At 40.5% G+C, this 25,713-nt stretch overlaps 1 protein-coding gene across 1 annotated transcript in view; it reads right to left on the reverse strand.

The window, feature by feature from the left end:
- Nucleotides 1-25,713, reverse strand: part of CCDC162P — a 94,066-nt gene that overhangs the window by 46,119 nt on the left and 22,234 nt on the right. Inside the window, exons 6-7 of the mRNA XM_006881228.1 lie at nucleotides 24,677-24,797; nucleotides 7,037-7,146 (exon numbers count right to left, since the gene is read on the reverse strand). Of these exons, the coding sequence (XP_006881290.1) occupies nucleotides 7,037-7,146; nucleotides 24,677-24,797 (231 nt within the window). The remainder of the gene's footprint in view (nucleotides 1-7,036; nucleotides 7,147-24,676; nucleotides 24,798-25,713) is intronic.

The raw sequence follows: 25,713 nt of genomic DNA on the forward strand, positions 1-25,713 counted from the left end.
CAACCCAGATTGCGTCCAAATAGTGAATAGGCTTCATCTGCCAGCAGCACCTCCAAGCAAGCCTCTGAGTCACTTGAGAAGGTGGCCTGGTCAGCAACAACCCCCTTTGTTGGACTGATTTAATCATTAACATTTAGAACTAGACCACGATGGGTGGAGTGAGAAGGAAGAACCCCAGACTTTCTTATATGGATTAAGAGAACTGCAGATGCCAGGCCTTGTAACAGTGAAAGTCAGGGTCCATAGCCCACTAGGGGAAAACTTTGCTTCTACGGTTTTCTTCCTCTCAGGACCTCCTCATAACAATCATCTAACATCAGGCCAATACAAAGGGTTTCAGTGATGTGTTAAGTACACACCTCTGTTGATAAAATGTTTTTGTGACTTCCTATAACTCTGGGATAAGCTTCAATCTCCACAGAGTCACAGAGGAGGCCACCAAAAAGAATCGAGGCTTACCTGCCTTTCCAGTATTATTACCTGAACTCTTCTACTATATTCTCTTTTCAGATTTCTTTCTCTTTCCTCCCATGTCCTATCTCATCTGGTCAGTTCTTACACGTGCTTAAAATAATATTTTAAATAATATTATTTATGGGGGAGCTCTGGTGGCCTAGTGCCAAGAAGCTGCACTGCGCCCAGAGGTGCACGGTTTGAATCCACCAGATGATCTGCTGGGAAAGGAGGGACAATCTCCTCCTGTACCAGTCAGATCTGATTTGACAGTACACAAACACACATAATAAAATAAAAAAAATTATTTAAATATTATTCCAAAATAATATTTCCTCTGGACACCTTCCCTGACCACTTGGTAGGGTCACCCTCTCCTGAAATCAAATAACACCCTATACATGTCTCTTCCTAGGCACTTAATAGCTTTTCCAGACCTTGCTGGCTCAATAAACTCTCTCTATATATAGTGAGACTGTACTTTTTGTTTTCATATCTATCAGAGTTTTTTGGGGTGGGGCAGAAGAATATCTGCAAATGTTTACTGAACAAATGAAAGTTTGACCCTTGACACATGAGAAGAAATGGTCCCGGCACTCATAATATAGACAATTATAATTCTGATTTGCAGAAAGTCTAGTTTCTAAGTTTAGGCCAGTGTGTGTGTTGAATATGGAACATGGGCAAGATGTTAGAACTAATGAGAAAGAGTTTTCTCAAACAATGCAAAACTCAAACCCATTGCTGTCGAGTTGGACTGATAGTTGAACCTGCAGTGGTTTGTAATTAGTTAGGCTGTAAATGTCACGAGAGGAGATTTCCCATCTTTCTCCTATAGAGTCAACAGTGGATTAGAACCACAAGAGAGGCGCTACCTTTGGGTCAGGAGTGTAAGGGTCTGCACACTAGTCAACCAGAGCTTCTCTGCAGCATTGAATCCGCCAGCGGCTCTGAGAGGGAGCTCTGATGGCCTAGTGGTGAGGAACTGAGCTGCTAACCCAAAGAAAGTCACGCAGTTCTAATCCAGCAGCTGCTCTACAGGAGAAAGACGGGCAATCCCCTGCCATGTGATTAACTGTGAAAACCCTCTGAAGGGGCAGCTATGAGTCGGTTCCAACGTGGTGATATAAAACAACAACAACAAGTGGCTCTAGAGGAGACAGATGAACAAACTCCTGTATAATTTAAAGCTTCCAAAAACCTGCTGAAGGGCCAGCTATGAATTAGTTCCAACTTGATGGTATATAACAAGAAGAAGAAGGGGCTCTGGAGAGACAGAAGGGCAATTTCTTCTCATGAAATTTACAGCCTTCGTAAACCTGAAAGAGAGGGTCAGCTAGGAGTTCCAACTTGATGGCAATGAATTTAAGTTAGTTTCCTAGCATTTGGAAAGGAAGCCGAGATCTCCAGAGGCTTAAAAGGCAGGCAGATTATGCTTCTTTTCTCCAGTTAATACAGCAGAGACACAGTGTACCTGGGTTTCAGCAGGACATCTTAGAACACTTTCATGATGTCCATATGCACAAGTGCAGAACATAAGCTGGAGGGCAGCACATTTAGATGGAGCAAACGCAAAGCCTGACGGAGACAGGGGCAGGCAACACAGGGCGTGGAGTCCGGACTGTGACACATTACTAATAATGACTCAAATAAGGAGAGCAAGGGCAGGCTGACATGAACCGAGAGAGGAAATATAATAGAAATAGGATAATAAGATAAACAGGAAAATAGAAATCCAGATTTCTCAAGGAGTTCAGAGTGAAGATCAAACTGAACCAGAACAAATACAGGTAATACGGCAGCAGCAGAATGCCTGGGTTTAACGTTTGGCCCTCCTGTGACGGGTACCTTAGTGAATTAGCTGTTATACGACTGCCAAAATGTAACTCACTCAAAGTAGATCATCTAAGGTAAAGGTGCGCTAAGCTGGTTAAACAACCCTGAGTTTAGAAGACAGTGCTTGGGACATGACTGAAGGAAATGGAGATGGTTTGGTCTGAAGAAGGGAAGACAGAATTCAGGTCTTTACTGTCTGCTTTTGCAGTGTGGCAGATGGAGGGGGGGAGTCCAGTGCCTTCATTTGCCAGTCAATGCATCTTGGCAAGGAGCTGTGCCTGTTTAGAAAAGGGGTGATGCTTTATAATGCACTATGTGGAGGAATACCTCCTGAGCTGTCATTCTAGAGAAGGTCCTTCATAACCTGTACAGGGGCTTTGCACATGCCAATAAAGGCTCTAACTGATCTATCTCAACTAGACTGCCCTTAAACATCTTGGGCTTGTTGTAAGACAATCGGCATATGATATTAGCTCTTCTTAGGATGCAGGGAATACCAGAGGAATGTCTATCTGTGTTTCATTGATTATGCAAAAGCATTTGACTGTGTGGATCATAACAAACTGTGGCTGACTCTGAGAAGAATGGGAATCCCAGAACACTTGATCGTTCTAATGCAAAACTTATACTTGGACCAGGAGGCAGTCGTCAGAACAGAGCAAGAAAACACTGCATGGTTCAAAATTGGGAAGGGCGTACCTGACTGATGTGTTCTGTCTCCATACCTTTTCAACCTGTATGCAGAACAGATTATCCGGGAGGCTGGGCTCTATGAGGAGAAATGTGGGATCAAGATTGGTGGACTATCTATCAGCAATCTGTGTTATGCAGATGACACAACCCTGCTTGCTGAAACTGAGGAGGACCTGAAGCGCTTGCTGCAGAGTGTCAAGGACTGCAGTCTCCAATATGGATTGATCTCAGTGTCAAGAAGACAAAGATTCTCACCACTGGGCCAATTGGCAGCATCAGGGTGGATGGTGAAGATATTGAGATTGTTGACAGCTTTAGTTTGCTTGGCTTCACAGTCAACACTCTTGGCACCAGTAGCCAGGAAACTAAAAGGCGCATTGCCATGGGAAAGTTTGCTGTTAGGGACCTCTCCAAAGTACTGAAGAACAATGGTGTCTCTCTGGAGACTAAGGTGTGTCTGATACAGGCCATGGTCTTTACAATCACTTGTTATGCATCAGAGAGTTGAACAATGACCAAGGAGGATAGAAGGAGAATTGATGCCTTTGAGCTGTGGTGCTGGAGAATAGTATTGAGAGTCCCATGGGCTGCTAGGAAAACAAACAGATTCGTTCTGGAAACGGTTAAACCAGGCTGCTCCTTGGAGGCAAGGATTCTGAGGCTCTGTCAAACATACTTTGAACATGTTGTAAGGAGGGACCAGTCCTTGGAGAGGGGCATCATGCTTGGGAGGGTGGAGGGACAGCGCAGGAGGGGAAGGCCCTCTATGAGGTGGATTGATTTAGTGACTGGGTTAATCGGGATGGGAGTGTCAGAGACAGTGCGATTGGCACAGGACAGAGCAGAGTTTAGGGCTGTTGTACATAGGGTCGCTATGAGTCGCAAGCGACTCGATGGCATATAACAACAACAAACAACATTCTTAGGACAGTGTTAAGATCCAAGATAGAGAGAGCCTAAAAGCCAGACTCAGCTCAGTAAGAGCTCACTGGAGTTCCCTCATGGTACAAATAGTTAACATGCACTGTGGACAGAAAAGTTAGAGGTTCAAGTTCACCGAGAGGTACCTTGGAAGAAAGACCTCACAGTCTAGAACAATCACCCATTGAAAGCCCAACGGAGCGCAGCTCTACTTTGACATGTCGGGTTACCAGGAGTCAGAATCAACTTGACAGCAATTGGTAGGTGAATTTTGGGAGACAATGAGCTTCTTGTCACTGTAGATAGTCCCCAAAGTTCAAATGACCTCTGGGCATAACCTTTGAGGGAGGAGAGGTTAAGCATCCCAAACCCCTGTGAATGCAAGAGTTCAGCAAGCTCACATCAAACATTCAGGAAAATAAGAATTTGCTCTGTTAACTAATGATCAGATTTTTTTCCCCCTGTAAGGCGTTATCCTCACCATCAGAAGATGTGATATTGGAGTGAAGTTTATGACTGGGAATTAGCAGACCTTGAATCACACAATTCTTTGATTTAAATATTTTTCTGAGAATATTGTTGTTGTTGTTATGTTAGGTGCCTGTCGAGTTACCTGCCACTCATTGCGACCCTATGTACAACAGCTCTGAAGACTGCTCTGTCCTGAGCTAGTCTGTCTCTGACACACCTACACCCATTGCCCCAGTTACTGTATCGATCCACCTCATCTGAGGTCTTCCTCTCCTGTGCTGGCCCTCACCATTCTGAACATGCTGTCCTTTAAGGTTCGGTCCCTCCTGGCCACGTGTACACCATATGTGAAATAGAGCTTCAAAATCCTAGCCTCCTAGGAGAAATTTGGTTTCACCCTCACCAAGACAGAACCTATTTGTTTTCTTGGCAGTTCATGGCATGTTCAAAGTTCTTCTCCAGCACCACAACCTAAAGGCATCAATTCTTCTTTCATCATCCTTAGTCATGCTCTCTGTTGCATAGCAAGTAACTGTGAAGACCATGGCCTGGATCAGGCACATCTTAGTCTCTAGACCAACCTAGTTGCTTCTCAGTACTCTGGAGAGGTCCCTGGCAGTGCACTTATGTAACACAATATTAGATATTATCGTACAGTATCACTCACATCACACACAAGCAAAATCCTGCTGAGGATTATGCAGAAATGACTGGAACAGTACTTTGACAGAGAACTACCAGAAATACAAGATGGGCTTAGAAAAGGTCATGGCACTAGAGACATTATTGCCAATGTCAGATGGATTTTATCAGAAAGTAGAGAGTACCAGAGGAATGTCTACCTGTGTTTCATTGACTATGTAAAGGCATTTGACTGTGTGGATCACAACAAATTGTGGTTAAGCTTGAGAAGAATGGGAATCTATACTGTAAAATCTATACTTGGACCAGGAAGCAGTTCTCATAACAGAGTAGGGAAACACTGCATGGTTCAAAATCAGGAAGGGAGTTCATCAGGGACACATGCTGTCTCCATATCTTTTCAATCTATATGCAGAACAGATCATTTAGGAAGCTGGGCTCTATGAGGAGGAATGTAGCATCTGGATTGGAGGAAGACTCATCAACAATCTACGTTATGTAGATGACAGAACCTTGTTTGCTGAAACTGAGGAGTGCCTGATGCATTTGCTGCAGAAGGTCAAGGACTAGTCTTCAATATGGATTGAAACTCAACATCAAGAGGACAAAGATTCTCACCACTGGGCCAACTGGCAGCACCATGATGGGTGGAGAAGAGATTGAGGTTGTTGACAGTTACAGCTTGCTCAGCTCTAAAAGCAACACTCTTGGCACCAGTAATAAGGAAAGCAAGACTAGTTTTCTGAGAATACCCCACCTTAATATCCTTTGTGCCTCTGTTCCAGAACCTCGAAGCTAGAAAAACCAAGAGAAGCAGACTCTGGAGTAGAATCGCTTCACCCCCTCAACAGAGTATACAGTGCCATACCTGTGAGTAATTTTAAGCTTAAAAGAAATCTCTGCAAATCACAGTGCCCTGAGGAAGCATTTATTTCTGACCAAGCCTGTGAATTCTCTGCCTCATAGTTAAGAATTGAAGTGCCAATTTTAACATCATGTAGAATATTTGAGAAGCTTTGAGGTAAATTTGGGGAAACTTTGTTTTAAAAACGGAACACATTTTTAAGTCAATAAGTCTTTTTAAAAAAAGATAGTTAAATTTAAAAACTTAGTTTGAATTCCTACCTGTTTATTGCACTTATACTTAATATAGTATTAACTCTAAAAACTCTGTTAAAGCCAATATACATATTCATGCTCTTTTCTGGCCTTTTCAGTGGATTCCTTTGATTTAATTTAGCAAGGCCCTTCTGGCCAAGAATAATCCTGCTTCAGGGTATTAGAGATTGTGTGTATTTACACGGGCTACATTAAATATACAGAGCTCTGGTAGTTTAGTGGTAAGGCATTATTACAAAGGCACATGGCTTGAATCTACCAGCTGCTCCATGAGAGGAAGGTGGGAAATCTCCTTTTGTGGTATCTAACAACAACAGCAATACATTAAATACATTTTTATGTTTATATTTTAAAAATATATAGCATATTGTTATATTAAGGATTCAGTATTTTTCAAAAAGGAGACTAGACAGAAAATTGTTAATATTGACTTGCTTTGTGGGGAGGAAACTAGAAAGGTGAAGTAGAGGTAGGAAAGAAATGTTATCTTTCTGTGATGTTAAATTTTTTTTTTTCATATTCTATGTTTCAGAAATATTTTCTAGGGGTTGCATTTCTAGGCAGGGGTATTACAGGATATTTTAGTTTTCTTCTTTAGCACTTTGTATAGTAAGAATTAGTAACTGAAAATGTTGCCAAAAATCAATTCATAAACATACTCCAAGGTTTAAAAATGTGAAATGAGCCAATATTAATATTCCAATTATTTACATATTAATTAGGAATCAGTCTTGGTCCAAAAAAGAAAACAGTTAACACTGGCTAGCATGGTGGATTCCATTCAATAATTGTATTATCATTCAAAGGGAGAAGGGAAACATTAATCCATGAGGAATGAAAATGTCTACTTTGTTTGCATTTATTTTTAAAGATATAAGAATGACTAATTTTCAATACCTACCTCTAACTCATCATCATGGTAATTTTCCATTAATCTCTGTATAAAATTTTCAACTACTTGGGGTCTTATGACTGAAAAACTTTCTTTCATGACTTGGTGTTTCCAAAGTTCTAGGGAGGAAAACATACCAAAATATTTATTAGTATCATGAAACATTGAATGACTATGAAATGGAAACTTGCAGTGTTAGCCCAAAAGTTGACTTTTATTAGCCATTACTAGCCTCTTCTACTTACTACTTTCTACTTACTACTCTTCTACTCTCCAGCTACCTTAACTACAGACACATTGTCTTGAAAATCAACAAATGTAAAACTAGGATAAGAGAAAGAGTGCTTCCCATACTGGGCAGCAAGACTTGAGGTTAGTAAGATTTGTGGTGAGCAAGGCTTGAAGGACAGTGGAGTAAGACCCTGGTGAGAGAGAGATCCTCGAGGTGGAGAGACTGTGACATTGCTTTGGAGAAATTGTGGCAAGGTGTAAGCAGAGGAGCCCTGAGATAAAGGCCACAGTTAAATGTTTTTGTTGTGTTAGCAGGATGCTTGATGGAGAAGCTGATTTTTAATTGCTCTGAGGCAAACCTTGCTGGATGATTTAGATTTGACTGTTGAATTGAAACCAGAGCCTAGATTCATTGTGGAATTATGTCTTGTAACTTGGCCTAAAACCTGGAGTGATATTGGGTGTTATTCTTTGCCTTCTCCACTATTTTTATATTATTATTATTTATGACTTCCCTAATAAACACCTATCTAAGTACCACACCTGTGAGTTTGTGAGTCAACAGTGAATAAATGAGACTCTTGCTGCTGGTGGGGCTCTAGAGGTACCATGGAGCTGGGCTAGGGCTTTTTATCTGCTTTCTACTCTGGGACAATGAGGGGCTGTGTAATACGTCTTTTTATTTATCTTATTTATTTGAGTGAGAGTTTTCAAATCACATGGAGTTTCATTCATATACATTTTTAAAAAATACATTATAATTGCAATTTCATTGAATGATCGATGCACATTTTATAACATTTATTACCAGAAGAGTTAGAGGTATTAATTTAAAAACTGATACTTTCTGTGATAAGATATATGCAAATGAACTTTTTTAAAGTTGGCGTTTTTAAAATTTAAAAAAATTTTTTTTGTAAGTCTGGATTTTTTTCCCCTTTCTTTTTATTTTTTGATGGCTGTTACCATGGGTACTGATTGGTGGATTCAAGTAAAAGGAAATTGTTGATGACTTTAATCTTTTTTCAATCTATCATGATATTTCCTATTGGTACAGTGGTGAAGAGTTTTGTTTTCTTGATGTTGAGATGTAATCCATATTGAACGCCGCGGTCTCTGATCTTCTGCAGCAAGGCTTTGTCATCTGCTTAGTCCAAGTTGTTGATGAGTCTTCTTACATTCTTGATGCCACATTCTTCTTCATAAAACCCAGCTTCTCAAATGTTTTTTTGTGAAGTCATACAGATTTCTCAGCATACAGACTGAGTAAATATGGAGAAAGGATAAAACGCTAATGCATATTGTCCCTGATTTAAGCCATGACATGTTCCTTTGTTCTGTTTATACAACTGCTTCTTGGTATGTATGTGTGGGTTTCTCATGAGCACAATCTAATGTTCTGGGCTTCTCATTCTTCTCAATGCTAGCCATGATTTGTTATGATCCATACAGTCAAATGTCTTTGCATAATTAAAAAAAAGTCACTAAACATACGTCAGGTATTTTCTGCTTTCTGCCACGAGCTATCTGACATCGGAAATGAAATCCTTTGTTCCATGGTCTCTTCTGAATACAGCTGGAATTGCTGTGAGTTCCCCCTCAATGTATTCTTCCAGGTATCTTTGAATAAACTTCATTTGCATGTGATATTAATGATATTGCTTGATAATTTCCTCATCCTGTTAAATCATCTCTTTTTGTGATATATAAAAGATACCTGTATGTAGTTAATAGGAAAAAAAAGGTAGAAAACCCCAGCCACACAGAAAGGTTGAATGCTAGAGGAAGCAGCGACAGTGCTCATTTATATATTATTGTTATTTACTTTTGAGTCAGAATTGACTCATATTTGACCCTTCAGTGAGTGTAACAGTATGTGTAGAGATCTGAATAGCATGCCATTCGATAGACAGTGCAACTTCTTGCCACTAAGCCACCAGAGTTCCCTGTGAGTTCTATTTAAAGTTACTAAAAACCTTTGTTTATAGCAGTGAAAGACAAGAAGCAGCACAAATGTTTTAGGGTCTAGTTACTTAAAATATAGCAAATCCCTATGATAGAATAGCACTTTCATTCTAAAACAAATGAGAGGGTAGCTCCTCAAGCCTTCTTTAGGTTATTGCCCTAGAAATACTTCTTTCCCCCTATATCATCACTATCTCGTCTTTCTTGCATCATTCACACAACATGCCACATCAACATTTCCCCCATCTTAGAAAAATCTTTCACTTGACTTGACTTCCTTTTTGAATTATCACCTCCTTTCTTTCCTCCCTTTTTGTAGCAAACTCTTGAAAAGCTTATATCTAAGCTTACCATCTGCAATTTCTGTCAAATTCTTTTTTAAACCCACTTATCAGGGTTTCACCTCCACCCCTGTGGAAGTTATCTTTCAGTATGACCTTTTCCAGTCATTGTTTGACTTTGTTATGTAGATGGGTGGGAATATGTGAATGGGGCATGTTAGTCTACACACAAAGGGATAGGTTATCTACCATTCCACAAGAGGTTTGGCCAGTCTCACCACTGACTTGAGCAAGTCAGCAGCAGGAGGCAGACAGATCTTTTGGCACCATCATTGAATAAGAAGCAAGAGAATGTAGGACTCCCTTCTTGCTCCAGCTACACTAATGGCAAAAACACCTATGGCCTAACTGGAGACCTTATGTGAGATGGGACCCTGAGTGGGACAGAGCCAATAATGACAGGACTGAGAACCTGGGAAAATTGGCCTAAAACGTCAAGGTTTGAGACTGAGGTGTCTGTGTATACATTTTGGCAGGGTTTTTATTGTTTGGTTGGTTTGGTTTGGCTTTTTTATATATAGCAAATAGGCTTTATTTAAAATGTGTCTTTTAGTGAAAGTAGACTGAGGCTCAGTTGCTATAAGCATGGAACAGAATAGGATATTTATCCATTCTACATTGACCAGTTAGGGGTAGTCATAACAGTTTGAAGGGCCTGGGGTAATTTTCCATTATTTCATCATTCCCTCTTTTATCTCCTCAAATGGGTCATAAAACCATGTTTAGAGGTAAACATTAATCAGATTACATATTATTTCCTGGAACACAGGGATATAGGATCAGAAGGTCAGCAAAATGGAACCACTTTGGATCCAACCTTATATCCCCAACTTAAAGAAGGAAAGGGGCAAAGATCTTCTAAAAATGACTTCTTGCTGAAATGGGATGAAGCTAGGGGAGGGGTCTTATGTTGAAGAGGACTCAGATGGAATTGCTTGATATAAAAATCTAGTTAACAGGAATTGTCCCACAGTCTGGGTTATTAAGGGCTATTATCAATTTGATGAATTAGGTGGTGGCGTTATGAGGCTCAAGTCCTGGAGTTTGATTGCTTCTGAACTGCAGTGAGGAGAGGTTTCAGGAGCTATCTAGACTGGATTCTGCTATGAATCTAGATAATAATCTTTTGACTTCCCAATATGGTGCTGTATGGTCTGTGAGCTATCACATTGGATTTTGGACCCAGCAAAGCAGTAAGATTCACGTTGAGATGAGTAGAAAGAGGAGTAGAAGTGTGGGGGACGTGTTTATAGTCATAAACTGATTTTGTGTTATTGATACAGTGATTAGGGACAGTCCCCTTTCTGAAGTTGGTGAAGGACAGATATGGCCATCCCCATGTGACTTTTTTACAAAATATGACTCTTTTTACAACGGTCCCACCCAAACTGTTCTATCATAAACACACATGATCTCCCTAAAAGAGCTAAAGTCAATGGTTCATTCTTAGTCTTAATTTTAACTTGCTTCATTAGTGGCATTTGACACAATTTTTTACTTCCTCTTACTTGAGAAACTTCCTTCACAAGACATTGGGACAACACTTTACCCTTCATGTCCTCTTAGTTTCCTGTAGGGCCCTTTGTTGGTTCTTAATTTCTTTCCCTATCCCTAGCTTTTAATAACAGAGTGCCCAGTGCCTATCCCTTGATTTACCTCCTTTTTTCTATTTACACTTACCTACTGGTAATATTACCTAGTCTCATGGCTAACTAGCATCTAGATGCCGATCATTTTCGAATTTATACCAAACTATCCACCAGGTTTGAAGCACTGAACACTAATGACTGAAGACTAGATGAGTTGTGGAAAGACATCAAGGCTATCATCCATGAAGAAAGCAAAAATTCATTACAAAGACAGAAGAACAAACCAAAATGGATGTCAGAAAAGACCATGAAAATTTTACTAGCATGTTGAGAAGCCAAAAAAAAAGGAAAGAGATGTTGAAGTAAAAAAGCTGAACAGAATATTTTAATGGGGAACTCCAGAAGACAAAGTGAATCCATTATTACAGAATGTACAGAGAGCTGAAATTGGAAAAGAAAAAGGGAAGACTCACTCAGCATTTCTCAAGCTGAAGAACTGAAAAAGAAAAAGAAGATGAAGGGAATACATAGAATCACTGTATCAAATAGAATTGGCCAACACTGAAATATTTCAGGATATACCATATCAAAAAGTTCAGGCAGCACTGAAGGCACTGGCAAAAAATAAGGCCCCAGGAATTAATAGGATACCAGTTGATGTGTTTCAACTAACAGACTCAGTCCTGGACTTGTTCACTAAACTATTCTTGGAAATTTGGAGGACAGCTGCCTGAGTGACTGGCTGGAAGTGATCCATATTTGTTCTCATTTCCAAGAAAAGTGACTCAATGATATCACTAGTATCACATGAAAGCAAAATATTTCTGAAGATCATTAAAAAACTAAAGCCGTGTATTGACAGAATTTCCCAGAAGCTCAAGTGGGATTTAGAAGATTCTGTGGCATCAGGGATATCATTACTGATGTCAGATGGATCCTGGATGAAAGTAAAGAACACCAGAGGAATGTCTATTTGTGCTTTATTGAATATTTAAAGACATTTGAATGTGTGCATAATAATAAGTTATGGCTAACATTGATCAGAGTGTAAATCCCGGAACATTTAATTGTGCTCATGTGAAACCTATATCTAGACCAATAAGTGTGCCAACAGAGCAAAGAGAACACTATCTGGTTTAAAATGAATAAAGGTGTGTGTTAGGGTTGTGTACCTTCTCCACACCTATTCAGTTTTTATGCTGAGCAAATTATTTGAGAAGCTGGACTCTATGAAGAAGAATATGGCATTAAGATTAGAGGAAGATTCATCAATAACTTGGTATGTGGATGACACACCCTTGCTTGCTGAAGGTGAGGAAGTCTTGAAACACTTGTTGCAGGAGAGCAAAGATCCTGCAGATATATCCTGAGCTATAGTATGGATTATATCTCAATGTCAAGAAAACAAAAATTCTCACCACTGGACCAATAGGTAACATCATAATAGATGGAAAAGGGTTGAAACTGTAAATTACTTCATCTTACTTGGATCCATAATCAATGCAGTTGGTACCAGCACTGGGAAAGTCTGTAGTCAGGGACCTCTCCAAGTAATTGAAGAGCAAGGTTATCAGTTTGAGGACTAAGGTGGACCTGACTCAAACCAAGATCTTTTCAATCACTTGCTATGCATCTGAGAGCTGGACAATGAATAAGGATGACAGAAGAAGAATTGATACCTTTGAACTATGTTGTTGGAGAAAAGTACTGAATAGCCCATGGACTGCCAAAAGTAGAAACAGCTATGTCTTGGAGAAGGTTCAGACAGACTGATCCTTAGAAAGATGATAATGCTCACATACTTTGGGTATGTTGCTAAGGGAGGCTATTCCTTGAAGAGGGCCATCATGCTTGGGAAGAGGGAGGCACAGCGAAAGAGAGGAAGATCCTCAGTCAGGTGGGTTAACACAGTGACTGCAGCAATGGACTTGAGTATGTCAGTTGTGAGGATGGCACAGCACAGGACAGGGTTCAGATCTGTTGTTCATAAGGTCACCATTCACCATGAGTCATCGTTGACTGGTGGCACCTAACAACAACAACAACAATCCACTTGGCAGAATCCCTCCCTCCCTCCTTGTGTTTGAGTTAACTGACTGATAACTGATCCTCTAGCAGGTTTCTGAAGGTAAATTACAACACAGGAGTTTGTCTTTCTCCACTGGAACCACTGGTGGCTTCAAATTGTCAGAGAGATGTGGCTTTTGGGTTAACGGTGCAACTTCCTATGGATTATAAACGCATCGTGGCAGAATCCCTGATGTTCTGTGCCTTCGAGTCAGAATCAACTCATAGCTGATCCTCCAGGGAGTTTTCATAGGCAGTCAGTTTGCATGGGAGGATATTGCCCAACCTTCTCTCACAGAGCAGCTGGCAGGTTTGAACCACATGTGTTTGGAATTGCAGTGCAGCTTCTTACCACTAGAGCAGATGACTTCAAATGGTTAAATCTGACAACTAGCCAAAAGTTGGTGATACATACACACTCAGAGGCCAGGCCTGATAAACTTCTTTTAAAAGGTCACTGCCTTGAAAATATTATGATGTAATTCTACATTGAATCAACTCAGTTGCTACTAACAACAACAATCCACTTTGCATCTCTGTACTCAGATGTTTAAAAACTATTTCAAACAGAACTTGTATATAGCTAGAGAACTTCTCCTCTCTAAGTTCTTTCATCTACAACCCTCTCCATCTCAATGGTGACAATTTCATTTTTCTAGTTGCTCAGGTCAAGAATCTTGAAATTATCATTGAGTCTTCCCTATACCCAATCTATTAGTGATGCCTTTAAAATAAACCCAGGTCCTGCCCACTTACTACTCCCATTGCTCAGTCCTGCTCGAGCCACCACCTCCTCACGCTTGGACTGTTGATATAGTCACAAAACCAGGTTGTCTCTTCTTACACTCTTTTCTTTCTTTATTGTCTATTTTCAATACGAGCCAGAGAGATTCTATTAAAATAGAAGTCAGATACGGTGACTTCTCTGCTCTAAATCCTGGTATGGTTCCTCATCCCACTCAAAGTGAATACTTGAGTCTCTACAAGACCCTCCATTAGCTACCGTCCTTCCTTCCCTCTCTGACTTCTACTGCTCTCCTCCTTCTCAGTGCTCTTCAGCCCCTCCTGAGTCCTGGCTACTGCTCACGTCCGATAGGAATGTTCTGCACATGACCTTTCCACTGACTTGTTTGCCTTTTCCATTGACTGTCCCCACATATCCACATACTCCTTCACTATATTAAAACTTTTGCTCAAAATGTCACTTTTTCCACTGAGGTTTATTCTGACCACTCCCCTATTTAACATTGCAACCTGCTCCTTCAAGCCCCCCCACACACCATTTTCTTAAATCCATTGTGTTTTGTTATTTTTAATTTTGTAAACAGGTTTACTGCTTATCGTCTGTCTATCCTGTCTAAATTGTAAGCTCCATACAAGTAAGGGATTTTTCTGCTTCATTTACTGATGTATCTTAGATACCTAATGCAGTGTGTTGAATATCTAGAGGGATCTCTGGTGGCCTAGTGAAGAATCTGTGCTGCAATCCCAAAGGCTTGTGGTTCAAATCCACCAGTTGCTCCGTGGGAAAAAGATGGGCAAGCTTCTCCTGTGTGATTTACTGCCTCTGAAAACCCACTGGAGGGGCAGCTATGGGTCAGTTCTGACTGCACAGTAAGAAACAACAACAGAAGTAGAGAGTGCTCAATAAATAGTTATTGAATGAAAGGATAAATTAGTATTTGCATAAAGAAACACTAAGAAAGTAATAAACAAACAAACACAAGTGGCTACACATGAATGGTGGGATGGGGTGCGGGTAGCCAGGAGTATAATGGAGACTTTAGACTTCAAAATGTACACTTTTTAATTTAATTTTGCTTTTTGAACCATGTGAATGCATTACCTGTTAAAAAAGGAAATAACATTTCAAAATAACATGAAACACAATATAAACAAAAGATTGTATACAACACAATGTACATGAATGAAACACGATGTAATTGAATTATTGTATGAAATAAATTTAAAAAAGTAGATGGATTTTTTTTTAAAAAAGAATATGACAGTGTTGAAATAATGGGAGTATATCAACACTTCTTAGCAATCCTAATGGCAAAGTCAAAGTCCATATATTACATATTTATCATATTGGCAAGAACTAAGAGTAAAGCTTACTTTCTGTGCATGCCAATATGAAAAGAAAAGATGTAAGAGAGGCCTATGGAACTGGAGCTAGGAACCAAGCATCATCTTGCACCCTTTGAGCTGTGGGAGGAGCCATCAGCAATATTGCCACTCTTTCTTCCGGGTGTTTCTAGTTATAGATGCAAGTTCCTATTCAGACCTTGAAGGAGCTCTGGTGCCTTAGTGGTAAGGAGTTGTGCTGCCAACTCAAAGGCATGTGGCTTGAAACCATCAGTTGCTCCATGGATGAAAATGAGCAATTCCCTATGTGATTTACTGCCTCTGAAAACCTGCTGGTCTGTTCCAACTTGACAGTACATAACACCAACTTAGACACTGGGCTTTCTGGATGAAAGACCCAATGTATGCAATAGGAATCATCTAGCATAGTCCTTCCAGAAATGTGGAAATGACAGAGCTGGAACCTCTGGGACCTTTTACATTTACCATACTCTTTCTTACATTTTTCCTGTTAGCTGCCCTTGATTTGGCACTTAACTTATGGGGACCTATAAGGAAGAAGAATAGATGCCTTCAAATTGTGCTGCTGGAGAAAAGTCTTGAGCATACACTGCTAAGAAAACAAACAGGTCTGTCTTTGAGAAGGTGAAACCAAGCTTATCCTTGGAGGCTAGGATTTTGAAGCTTTGTCTCATATATTTTGGACAATTTGTGGCCAGAGGAGACCAGTCCTTGGAGAAGGACATCCTGCTCAGAAGGATGAAGGGACAGTACAGGAAAGGAAGACTCTGGATGAGTGACTGGGGCAATGGGGGTTGATGTATCAGAAGTAGTGAGATTGTCTCAGGACAGGACAGGGTTCAGAGCTGCTGTACAAAGGGTTACTATGAGTTGCAGGTGACTCAACAGCACATAACAACAAAGAGCATAAAGGAAAAAAGAACATGTTGTCTGGTCCTGTGTCAGTGCCATGATTAGCTGAGGATCTGCAGCATTTTCATTAGTTGATTTCCAGAATTAGATTACAAGGTATTTCTTTCTACTCTGCCTTAGTTGGTTTCCATTGAAATCTATTTAGCATCATGGTTAACACAAGCTTCCACCGACAGATAAGCAGTGAGCATGCATGAGGTGTTCTGGCTGAGAATGAACCTGCGTCTCCTTTATGCAGTTCAATCACTGAATCACCACTCCCATCCACTTACGTCCTTGCTCTTCTTTTTGAATAAGCTTATTCTGTTGAGGGCCTTTGCATTGATCATATATTTTGAAAACAGAATTCCACATTCTTTCGACAATTGATTAGTTTCCATGATAAATAGAAAAATTTGGTTGTGCTTTTCTTTAGGACAATGAAGGTGGTTGGGCATAGCATTATTGTCCCAGCACAGTTGAAATAGGAAATCAAAGAGTTCATGAGTCCAAAAGGTCACATTTCTTCCTTAATATTTTTTATGACTCTAAACCTTGAAAGTTCAATGCTTAAGTATATTTCAGAATTTCCCAGGCAAGTTGGATTTCGTTTACAACATATTTTAAAGGCAGAACTGTGGCTCATAGACAGGCCTGGCGAGAAGCTACATCTACCATATACCCCTGCCTTGGGAATAAAAAAAATAACAGAAAGCCCTCCCCCAACACATTAAAAAAACTAAAGCCCAAACTCACTGTATCATGTTGGTTCCTTCTCATGTTGTTGCTGTTGTTATATGCCATTGAGTCACCTGCAACTTATAAGGACACTATCTATGTACTTTAATTTTAGACCCTGCCCTATCCTGAACAAATCTCATAATTTCTGACAGACCTAATTCCATTTCTCTAGTCACTGAGTCAATTCATTTCATCTGGGATCTTCCTCTCCTGTGCTGTCCCTCCACCCTTCCAAGCATGGTGTCCTTCTCCAAGAACCAGTCCATCCTGGCCATGTGACCAAAGTAGGTGAGATGAAGTTTCAGAATCCTTGCCTCCAGAGAGCAGCGTGATTTCATCCTCTCAAGGACAGATCTGTTTGTTATCCTGGCAGTTGACAGTATGTTCAACACTCTTCTCCAGCACCACAACTCAAAGGCATCGATTCTTCCATAATCCTTAGTCATTGTCTACCCCTCTGATTAATAGCAAGTAATTGAAAATATCATGGTCTGTATCATGTGCACTTTAGTCTCTAGACTTGACATTGTTGCTCTTCATTATTCTGGAGAGGTCCCTGATAGTATGCTGTCTCAATGCAATTCATCTTTTGATTTCCTGGCTGCTGGTGCCAAGAGTGTTTATTATGAAAACAATTAAGCTGAAGTTGTTAACGATCTTAATCTCTTCTTCATCTATCATGAAGTTGCCAATTGGTCTAGTGCTGAGAATCTTTGACTTGGTAATGTTGAGCTTTAATCCATATTGAAGACTACAGTCCTTGACCTTCTACAGCATGCACTTCAGGTCCTCCTCAGTTTCAGCAAGCAAGGCTATGTAATCCGCATAACACAGGTTGTTGATGAGTCTTCCTCTAATCCTGATGCCACATTCCTTGTCACACAGTCCAGCCTCCCAAATGATCTGTTCTGACCCTTTACTGTGTTTCCCTTTATGGGAGGAGATTATCAATTTTCCTTCCACTGAGAAGTTGGCAGACTTGAACTGCCAATCTTTTGGTTAGCAGCTTGATTGATGTGTTATGCATATCATCAAGGCTTAGAGGTGATCACCTCCTAAATTTCCACTGAGTGTCTGGGGTACTAAGGACACTGTATTAGCTATTTTAACACTGGGTTCAGCTGAAATGTGGTATTTTATAGGTCTTTCCTCTTTGTGCTCAAGAGCAGATATGCATCTGTATCTGCAAGCAGGAGTCACGAGAAGCCAGGGAAAGTGTGGGATTCATCCAAGAGAAGTAATTCCTGGCAAAGTAGAGTTAGCTGACTGTGTCTCATTATCAGTGTATGTGTGTGGTCATGGCTTTTTTTACCCCAGAAGAAACAACAGATTTTTTTAGAACAGAGGTTGAAGGGAGACACTCCAGTGGGGGGTTTAATTGTTGTTACATGCAATCGACTGAAGCTAACATTCTTGCAGGTTTTCAGAAGCTGACACTCCAGTGGGTTTTCAGAAATTGTACATCCCACAGGAGGAGACTGTCCATCCTTCTCTCATGGAGCATCTTGGATCCAAACTGCCTGCCTTTGAGTTGGCAGCACAACTCCTTACCAGTGCTCTCTGGGAATTAAATTAGGATTTAATATTTTTCTTCTACCTCTGTTCTCAGGTCTTTTGACTGGAGGAACTTTTGTCTTCTTTTTGGCTAAGGAGCCTCCCCTTTTTGAACATACCTATGTTGCCTTATGAAGGACTCCTTGGCTTGGTAGCATTCACTCCTCTAACTCAACTACCAGCTGTTTGTGTCTGAGTAGCCCCCAAGTCTTATGCAAAGGCAGAAGTGAAACTTGAAGGCACTCAGCTGTCAATCCAGGTGGTTCTCCCTACCAACCAGCAGAACCCCAAATGCTAGATGGTTGTTTGAAAGCTGTAGTGCCTCATGTATATGTGCTCTGCACGCCTATGTTTCCTAAGTTGCTTCCAAGAACCATTTTTGAGTTGATGACAGATGTCCCTAAGGGAAGAAAAGACTTCTGTGGTCAATTAAATGTGGAAACACTGCATACTCTCCTGGCGATTTACAATGCAGAGCAGAATAGTAAAGACTCTGTGAGGGCCTAGAGGAGAGGAGCCTTTTTAAACATTGCTTAACTCTGAGTTTCCTTTTTTTTTTAATAAGCAAGCAAGCAAGCAAACAAAACCTTTCTTCCTCTGGAAAACACCATGGAAACAATCCCATCCAATGCAGTCAGGACTGATGGTTGGTTAGTTTATCAAAAGAAATTCATTAAAGTACATAATGAAAAAAAAACCCCAAAACCCAAACCAAACCACTTATTTTAAATATGCTTTAACTTACAAATAGATACTTCTTTTTTATTACTATAACCTGTCATGACTTTATCAATGTAATGGAAGCATCTCTCAAATACCCTGTGAAGTATTTTTAGACAAAATAAAAATGAGAAGTACTAAAAAATATTTCAAGCAACTGCCAGTAATTTAACACCCAGCCTATGTGATTTATATGAACATTTATCCATTGACTTGAAATCTGTGCCATCTTGCTTTAACTCATACTATATAATGCATCTATAATTCCTAGTGGTATTTTTGGTTTTCCTTCTTAAGTTTCTATAGAGAGAGAACTTAAAGGCTATGCAGTAATTCAAATAGGTTGTTTTGCCCAGATGTCCAACGACAAATTGAGAAGTTGTGGTATGTTCATACAATGGAATACTATGCAGCAAGAAGGAGTGATGATTTTTGTAAATTATCACCTAACTTGGGAGGGGCTGCAAAGTATTATGTTGAATGAACTAACTCAGTCCCACAAGGACAAATACTATAAATCCATTATTGTAGAATGAGAATCCAAGTGGGGGGTGTTGAAGCAGAGGGGTGAGGAAGGGTGGGTGGGGGGGTGAGGAAGGGTGGGTGGGTGGGTGACGTTAATCATAGGGTTGCACAATTTAATGAGTGGGTGGGAGTAAAGGAAATCGGAAGTATCTTTTGTGAAAAACAAGTATTCAAACTCTGTTAAATAAATTTTTTAGAAAACCAAATAGACTGTTCTGTAATTTTTAAAAAATTTTGGTCTAATCTTTTCAGTCATGTGAATTTGATAGCCTTTCTTCTTGGGTTTCCTTCAAAGTTTTCCATTATAGAAAACAACAGATCTCTTCCTTTCTGCACTCCTATTTCACAGGTTTACATAATATTTAATTAAATTACTCAAATACAATGACAAGTAATTCTGGCATAAACAGGCGTGGAGCAAACAATGGTGGCTAGGTGAACCTGTCACACCCAAATACTGGGATTAGTGAGTACTTTGCTGGCCTGTGTTGCCAAGGGCATGGAACGCTTCAGGTAACCCAAGCATCTGTTTGTGAGGGTTAGGAGAACTTCTACCACAGTAACCTCTGGAAAAGCCTGAGTGACAGGACGCACTGCTGGGGAAACGCTGTTCTAGACCATGTTCCCTAAAGGGAAGCAATGCCACTGAGCCATGCTGTTGTGTCTTTGGCACACCCAACAACTAACCTAAAGATTAGTAGTTTGAATCTACCCTGGGACCACAGAAGAAAGCTCTGACAATCTCCCTCCATAAAGATTACCCACTATCCCAACCCCAAACCCTGTAGAGTAGTTCTCTGTAATACCTGGGGTCACTGTGAGTCATAACTGACTGAATGGTACAGATCAAATGTTCGCTTTTTCATCAACAATATTAATGTATGGCTTTGCATCTGTGCACCACTAGCTAATACTGCAGAAAACAAGGGGAGGCTTATCAGCAATAAGACAGTATCACATGGTTGTAATCATTACCTTGACATTAACAAAAATTGAAATTTTAAAATTTCCTTGATTTTAAAAATATTTAATGGCTTGCTTATTTATCTATCTATCATCATCTATCTATCTATCTATCTATCTATCTATCTATCTATCTATCTATCTATTTATTTGTTTATTTTTAATCTAAAGTAGCTAGGAAGGAGTTCTGGTGATATGGTACATTTAGGTGTTGCTCTGCTAATGAAAGGTGGGCAGTTTGAATCCACCAGCTTCCCAGAAGGCAGTCTCCTCTTAAACATTTCCAGTCTCAGAACCCTGATGGAGGGTTGCTATGAGTTGGAATCCAGACACCACTGGGTTTGGTGATCTGACATTTCCCCTCCTTCTTTTAAAAATGTAGCTGAGAATACACACGTACCAGGATTAGAAGTATCACCTCCACTATTTTCTGATTCTTCTTGTGGATGTTCGCCCCACAGTCAGTTCAGGACACCTCAGTGTGGAATGTGACAGACATGTGCCTTCTTGCATATGGGTTTGATCTATTTAGAGGTTCTAATATTTTCTTCCCACTTCCCTGGGGACAGATGCACCTTACTTTGGGGACCTCTGACTTTACAAATACTCAGAGAAAATTAATTAAAAGTCATTTCAATGTCAAAGATGGATGCTTTGAAACAGAATTTTTTAAGGCTTTTGCAGGTGCATCTCATACACTTTGGGCATGTTGTTAGGAGGGACCAATCTTTGGAGAAGACCATCAGGCTCAGAAGGGTGGAGGGACAGCGCAGGAGAGGGGGACGCTGGAGGAGATGGATCCACTCAGTGTCTGGGGTAATGGACTAATTAATCAATCAATCACCTAAAGACTCTATGCCAACCTTATCACCTACTATTAAACAAAACCCTGTCCTTCCCTTTCCCTTCTACCTGTTCCCTACCAGAAACTTCTTATCGAAAGCCCTTTACAAGCTCTGCAGATAGCACACAGAGCAAGCAGAGCAGCCACAAAACAAAGTGCTCCCTCCTTTCTGGGTGTTTCATAGGCTCCAGCTATGCAGATGGCTGCACCTGCCGTGCTTGTGGATTGTCTCCAAGGACGCTGCCAGGAGCTGCCAGGATGCAGCAAACAGCACAAACAATAGACTGCTTTGTATCATGTTGAAACCATGTTCTGTAACGAGAGCTCAACCACTCTCTGGTGACATTCAGAGACATCCAGCCTGGGAGTGACTTGCCTTCTACTCCCACAGGCTGTTTACAAACTTGGTTACTGGAAGAATTGCTCAAATGACCCTGTCTTATGTGAGGAAAGTGGTTAGTAATTAGCATTACAATGCCTGTCGACTTTGCCTCAGACAACTCGTCACTATTTCAAAGGTTATGGATTTTCCTATAGAACTTTTATGAATCAGAAGCAGCTGTTGTCTTTCAGAAAAGGACTATTTATATAGTTTTCAGGGGCCGGTACAAATAAAGACTCAGAATGTCTTGTTCAAAACGCAGGAAAAAAGTGTCTCTAAAAATAAAAAATGTAAAGCGCTTCTCTTTCTTCTGCATTCTCTCTCTTTTGGCCTGCCAGGATGTTTATATTTTTGGTATTTAATGCCTTCCTGCCTCAGGCACAGAGATACTGGTAGAGGAAGTACAGACTCTTACAGGCACCCAGGGGCTCTGCTCCACCACTCCAGGCATGAATGTGTGCAACCTACCAACTGCCAGATTAATGTTCCACACTCCAGCTGAATGAGGAGAGTCGATCTAGGCTTCTCTCTTCTCATGAGAGGTGAACAGGGGAAACTCAAAGCTGGGATCTTGAAAATACTTGGATCAAGGGCAAGGCAGAAGCTCGCCCTTAAAGAGGCAGCCACCAGACCCATCATGGTGCTACCTGCTGGGGTCACTGAGATGTTCATAGTTCCCTCTAGCCTACCGTGTGCTTAGAATCCCACTGAGGAGCAGGAAGGAAGAGGTCTGAGAATATGTTCCGTGTAGGCAGCTAGGTATGAGACTGCCTGTGAACAGAGGCTTTAATGCCTCCATGCTCTAGTGATCCGTTCGATTCACTTAAGAGACACACATTCTAAGTAGAAATTATTAAGAACTTCATGATATTAACACAAAGCATTAAGCCTAATGGGTCCTTCTGTGCCCCATACAAATTTGGATTGCTTTTCTATCCCAGGAGCTCTGGTGGTGCAGTAGTAAAGGTCTTGGAGGTTCAAGCTCATCAGCCATTCTGAGAAAGAAGATAGTCTGCTTTCATAAGGCTTACAGCTTGGAAACTATGAGGTTTTTCCACTCTGTCCTATTGTTGTTATGTGCCATCAAGTCACCTACAACTCATCGTGACTCTATGTACAGCAGCTCTGAAGCCTGGCCTGTCCTAAGCCAGTCTCACTGACTTCCTGACTCTGACACACCTACCTCTATTGCCCCAGTTACCATATCAATCCATCTCATCAGGGTTTTCCTCTCCTGCCCTTCTCCCGTGATTGGTCCAACCTGGCCATAAGCCCAAATTATGTGACAGAATTTAAAATTCCTAGCCTCCAAGGAAAAATCTGGTTTCACCCTTTCCAAGACGAACTCGTTTGTTTTCTTGGCCTGTAGGGTCACAAGGACGTCTCCAAATTGTTGAGGAGTCATGATGTCAGTTTGAGGACTAAGGTGCATCTGATTTAGGTCATAGTTTTTCTGATCACTTGCTATGCATCTGAAAGCTGGACAATGAATAAGGATGACAGAAAAATAATTGACACCTATGAGCTGTGGTGTTGCAGAGGAGCACTGAGAATGAACAGATATGTCTTGGAGAGGGTGCAGCCGGAGTATTCTGTGGAGGCAAGAATGATGAAGCTTTGCCTCACATACTTTGGGCATGTGTCCTTGAAAGGGGACACAATGTTGCGAAGGGTGAAGGGTTGGCAAAGGAAAGAAAGACCCTCAACCAGGTGGATTGACAGGGTGACTGTAACAATGGGCTTTTATGTGTCAGGAAGTACAAGTTAGAACAGGGTTTTAGATCTTTTGTACATAGGGTCACTATGAGTCCTATTCAACTCAACACCACCTAAAACAAGTGTCACCATAGGTTAGAAGTAACTCAGTGGCAAAGGGTTTCTTCCCATCCCAAGTGTATATAAGACTCTGCCATATTATGTGTGAGTGAGTACTTACACATGTTACAATACGTGGGGTTTTTAAAAATATTTTTTAAATTAATTTTAATAAACATTTACAGAGATTTTGGATTTCCATTCATTCATTGCCACACTTTTCTCCTTGCTCACCCCTCCCCACCAGTTTGCTCCCCTCTCTGAAAAGAAAAAGAAAAAAAAATTCTTTCGTTGGTATACAATTCCCCCATCCCTTTTCCCCCACCCCCTGCCCCAAGTACACTTCTCTCTGCAACCTTAATTCTGGATTTCTGTGCTAACCATAATCCTCAATCACATTATCACTTCTAATCTGTTCTTTCCCTCATCTGTTTCAATACAGTATACATAATTTTTTTTTAATTTAGGTTGTTTATTTTTCATTTCAATGAACATCTACAGAGATTTTGGGATTCCATTCATTCATTGTTGCACCCTTCTCCCCGCACAAACCCCTCCCCCCTCCCCCCCCAGTATACATAATTTATCCAGTTTTTTCTCAGTCTTACCCCAATCCTGATGTCAGACCCGCTCTACAACAGTGGCATCATGCAGTATTTGTCCCTTTGTGATTGAGAGAGTGTTTCCCCATTTTAGCTTGAGAATAACAAATGACAGTGTTAAAATCAAAGTTAATGTGTTTTCTGCTTAACTTTAACTGGCAGAAAATAGATTAAAATGTTAATAGCATTCATCTCTGGGTCAAGAGTGAAAAGATTTCTGGATATTGACGTGTTTTTAAAATGAATATAGGTTTATGGATTGTTCTTACGGTTAGAAAAAACATGTACATATTTATTTTGTAAAACATACCTGTAGGGAGAGTACACTCCTCCTTGGACTTTTCAGATATAACTAATGTCATGTCTCTGTTGACTTTTCTTAATACTTCTTGGATCATATGGATTTCAAGACTTTCCAGGAGTTTCTGAAGCTAGAATAAGCACAGGTTGAGAGTTACTCTCCACTTTCAGTGTTGTTGTTACATGCTATTAAGTTGTTTGCAACTCATAGCAGCTCTGTTTATGTACAACACGTCTCAACCCTGCCCTATTTTGAGTCAATTTCTTGTCTCTGACACACCTACCCCTTTTCCCCTGTTATGAGTCAATCCATCTCCTCTAGGGACTTCTTCTGTGTTGTCCCTCCACTCTTGCAAGTATGATGTCCCTCTCCAAGTCCTGGCCAAGTGTCCAAAGTATGTGAAATGGAGCTTCAAAAATCTTTGCCTCCAAGGAGTAACTTGGTTTCACCCTTTGCAAGACAGACAGACCTGTTTGTTTTCTTGGCAGTCCATGGTTTGTTCAACACTTTTCTTTAGCACCACAACTCAAAAGCATCAATTCTTCTTCTATCATTCTTAGTCATTAACCAACTCTCTGATGCACAGAAAGTAATTGAGAAGACTATCAGGTGCACTTTAGTCTCCAGACTGGCATCATAGTTCTTCAGTTCTCTAGAGAGGTCTTTTAATTTCCTGGCTGCTAGTGCCAAGAGTGTTGATAATGGAACCAAGTAAACTGAAGCTGTTACCAATCTCAGTCTCTTCTCTGTCTATCATAATGCTGGCAATTGACCTAGAGATTACATTCTCTTAAATTCCTCCAGAAGGAACTTGCAATATGTCCTGTCCTTCAGCTGTTCTCTCCTGTGAACACGGGAGGCTCCTTTCTTGGATTTTTTTGTTGCTCTGGCAGGTAGACACACCTCTGTGGAGACTGATATCTTTTCTTCCTGCCCCACTGAGAAAATCCAATATTTAAAATAATTTTTATTATAATAGTTTATTTACAAAATTAGAATACGTTGTTTTCCAGAACAGTTTCTTCCAATTTTCCTCACCCCCCATC

This window comes from Elephantulus edwardii, unplaced genomic scaffold (assembly GCF_000299155.1).
Source record: "Elephantulus edwardii isolate Elephantulus edwardi_28Jun2011 unplaced genomic scaffold, EleEdw1.0 scaffold00013, whole genome shotgun sequence".
Taxonomy (NCBI): domain Eukaryota; kingdom Metazoa; phylum Chordata; class Mammalia; order Macroscelidea; family Macroscelididae; genus Elephantulus; species Elephantulus edwardii.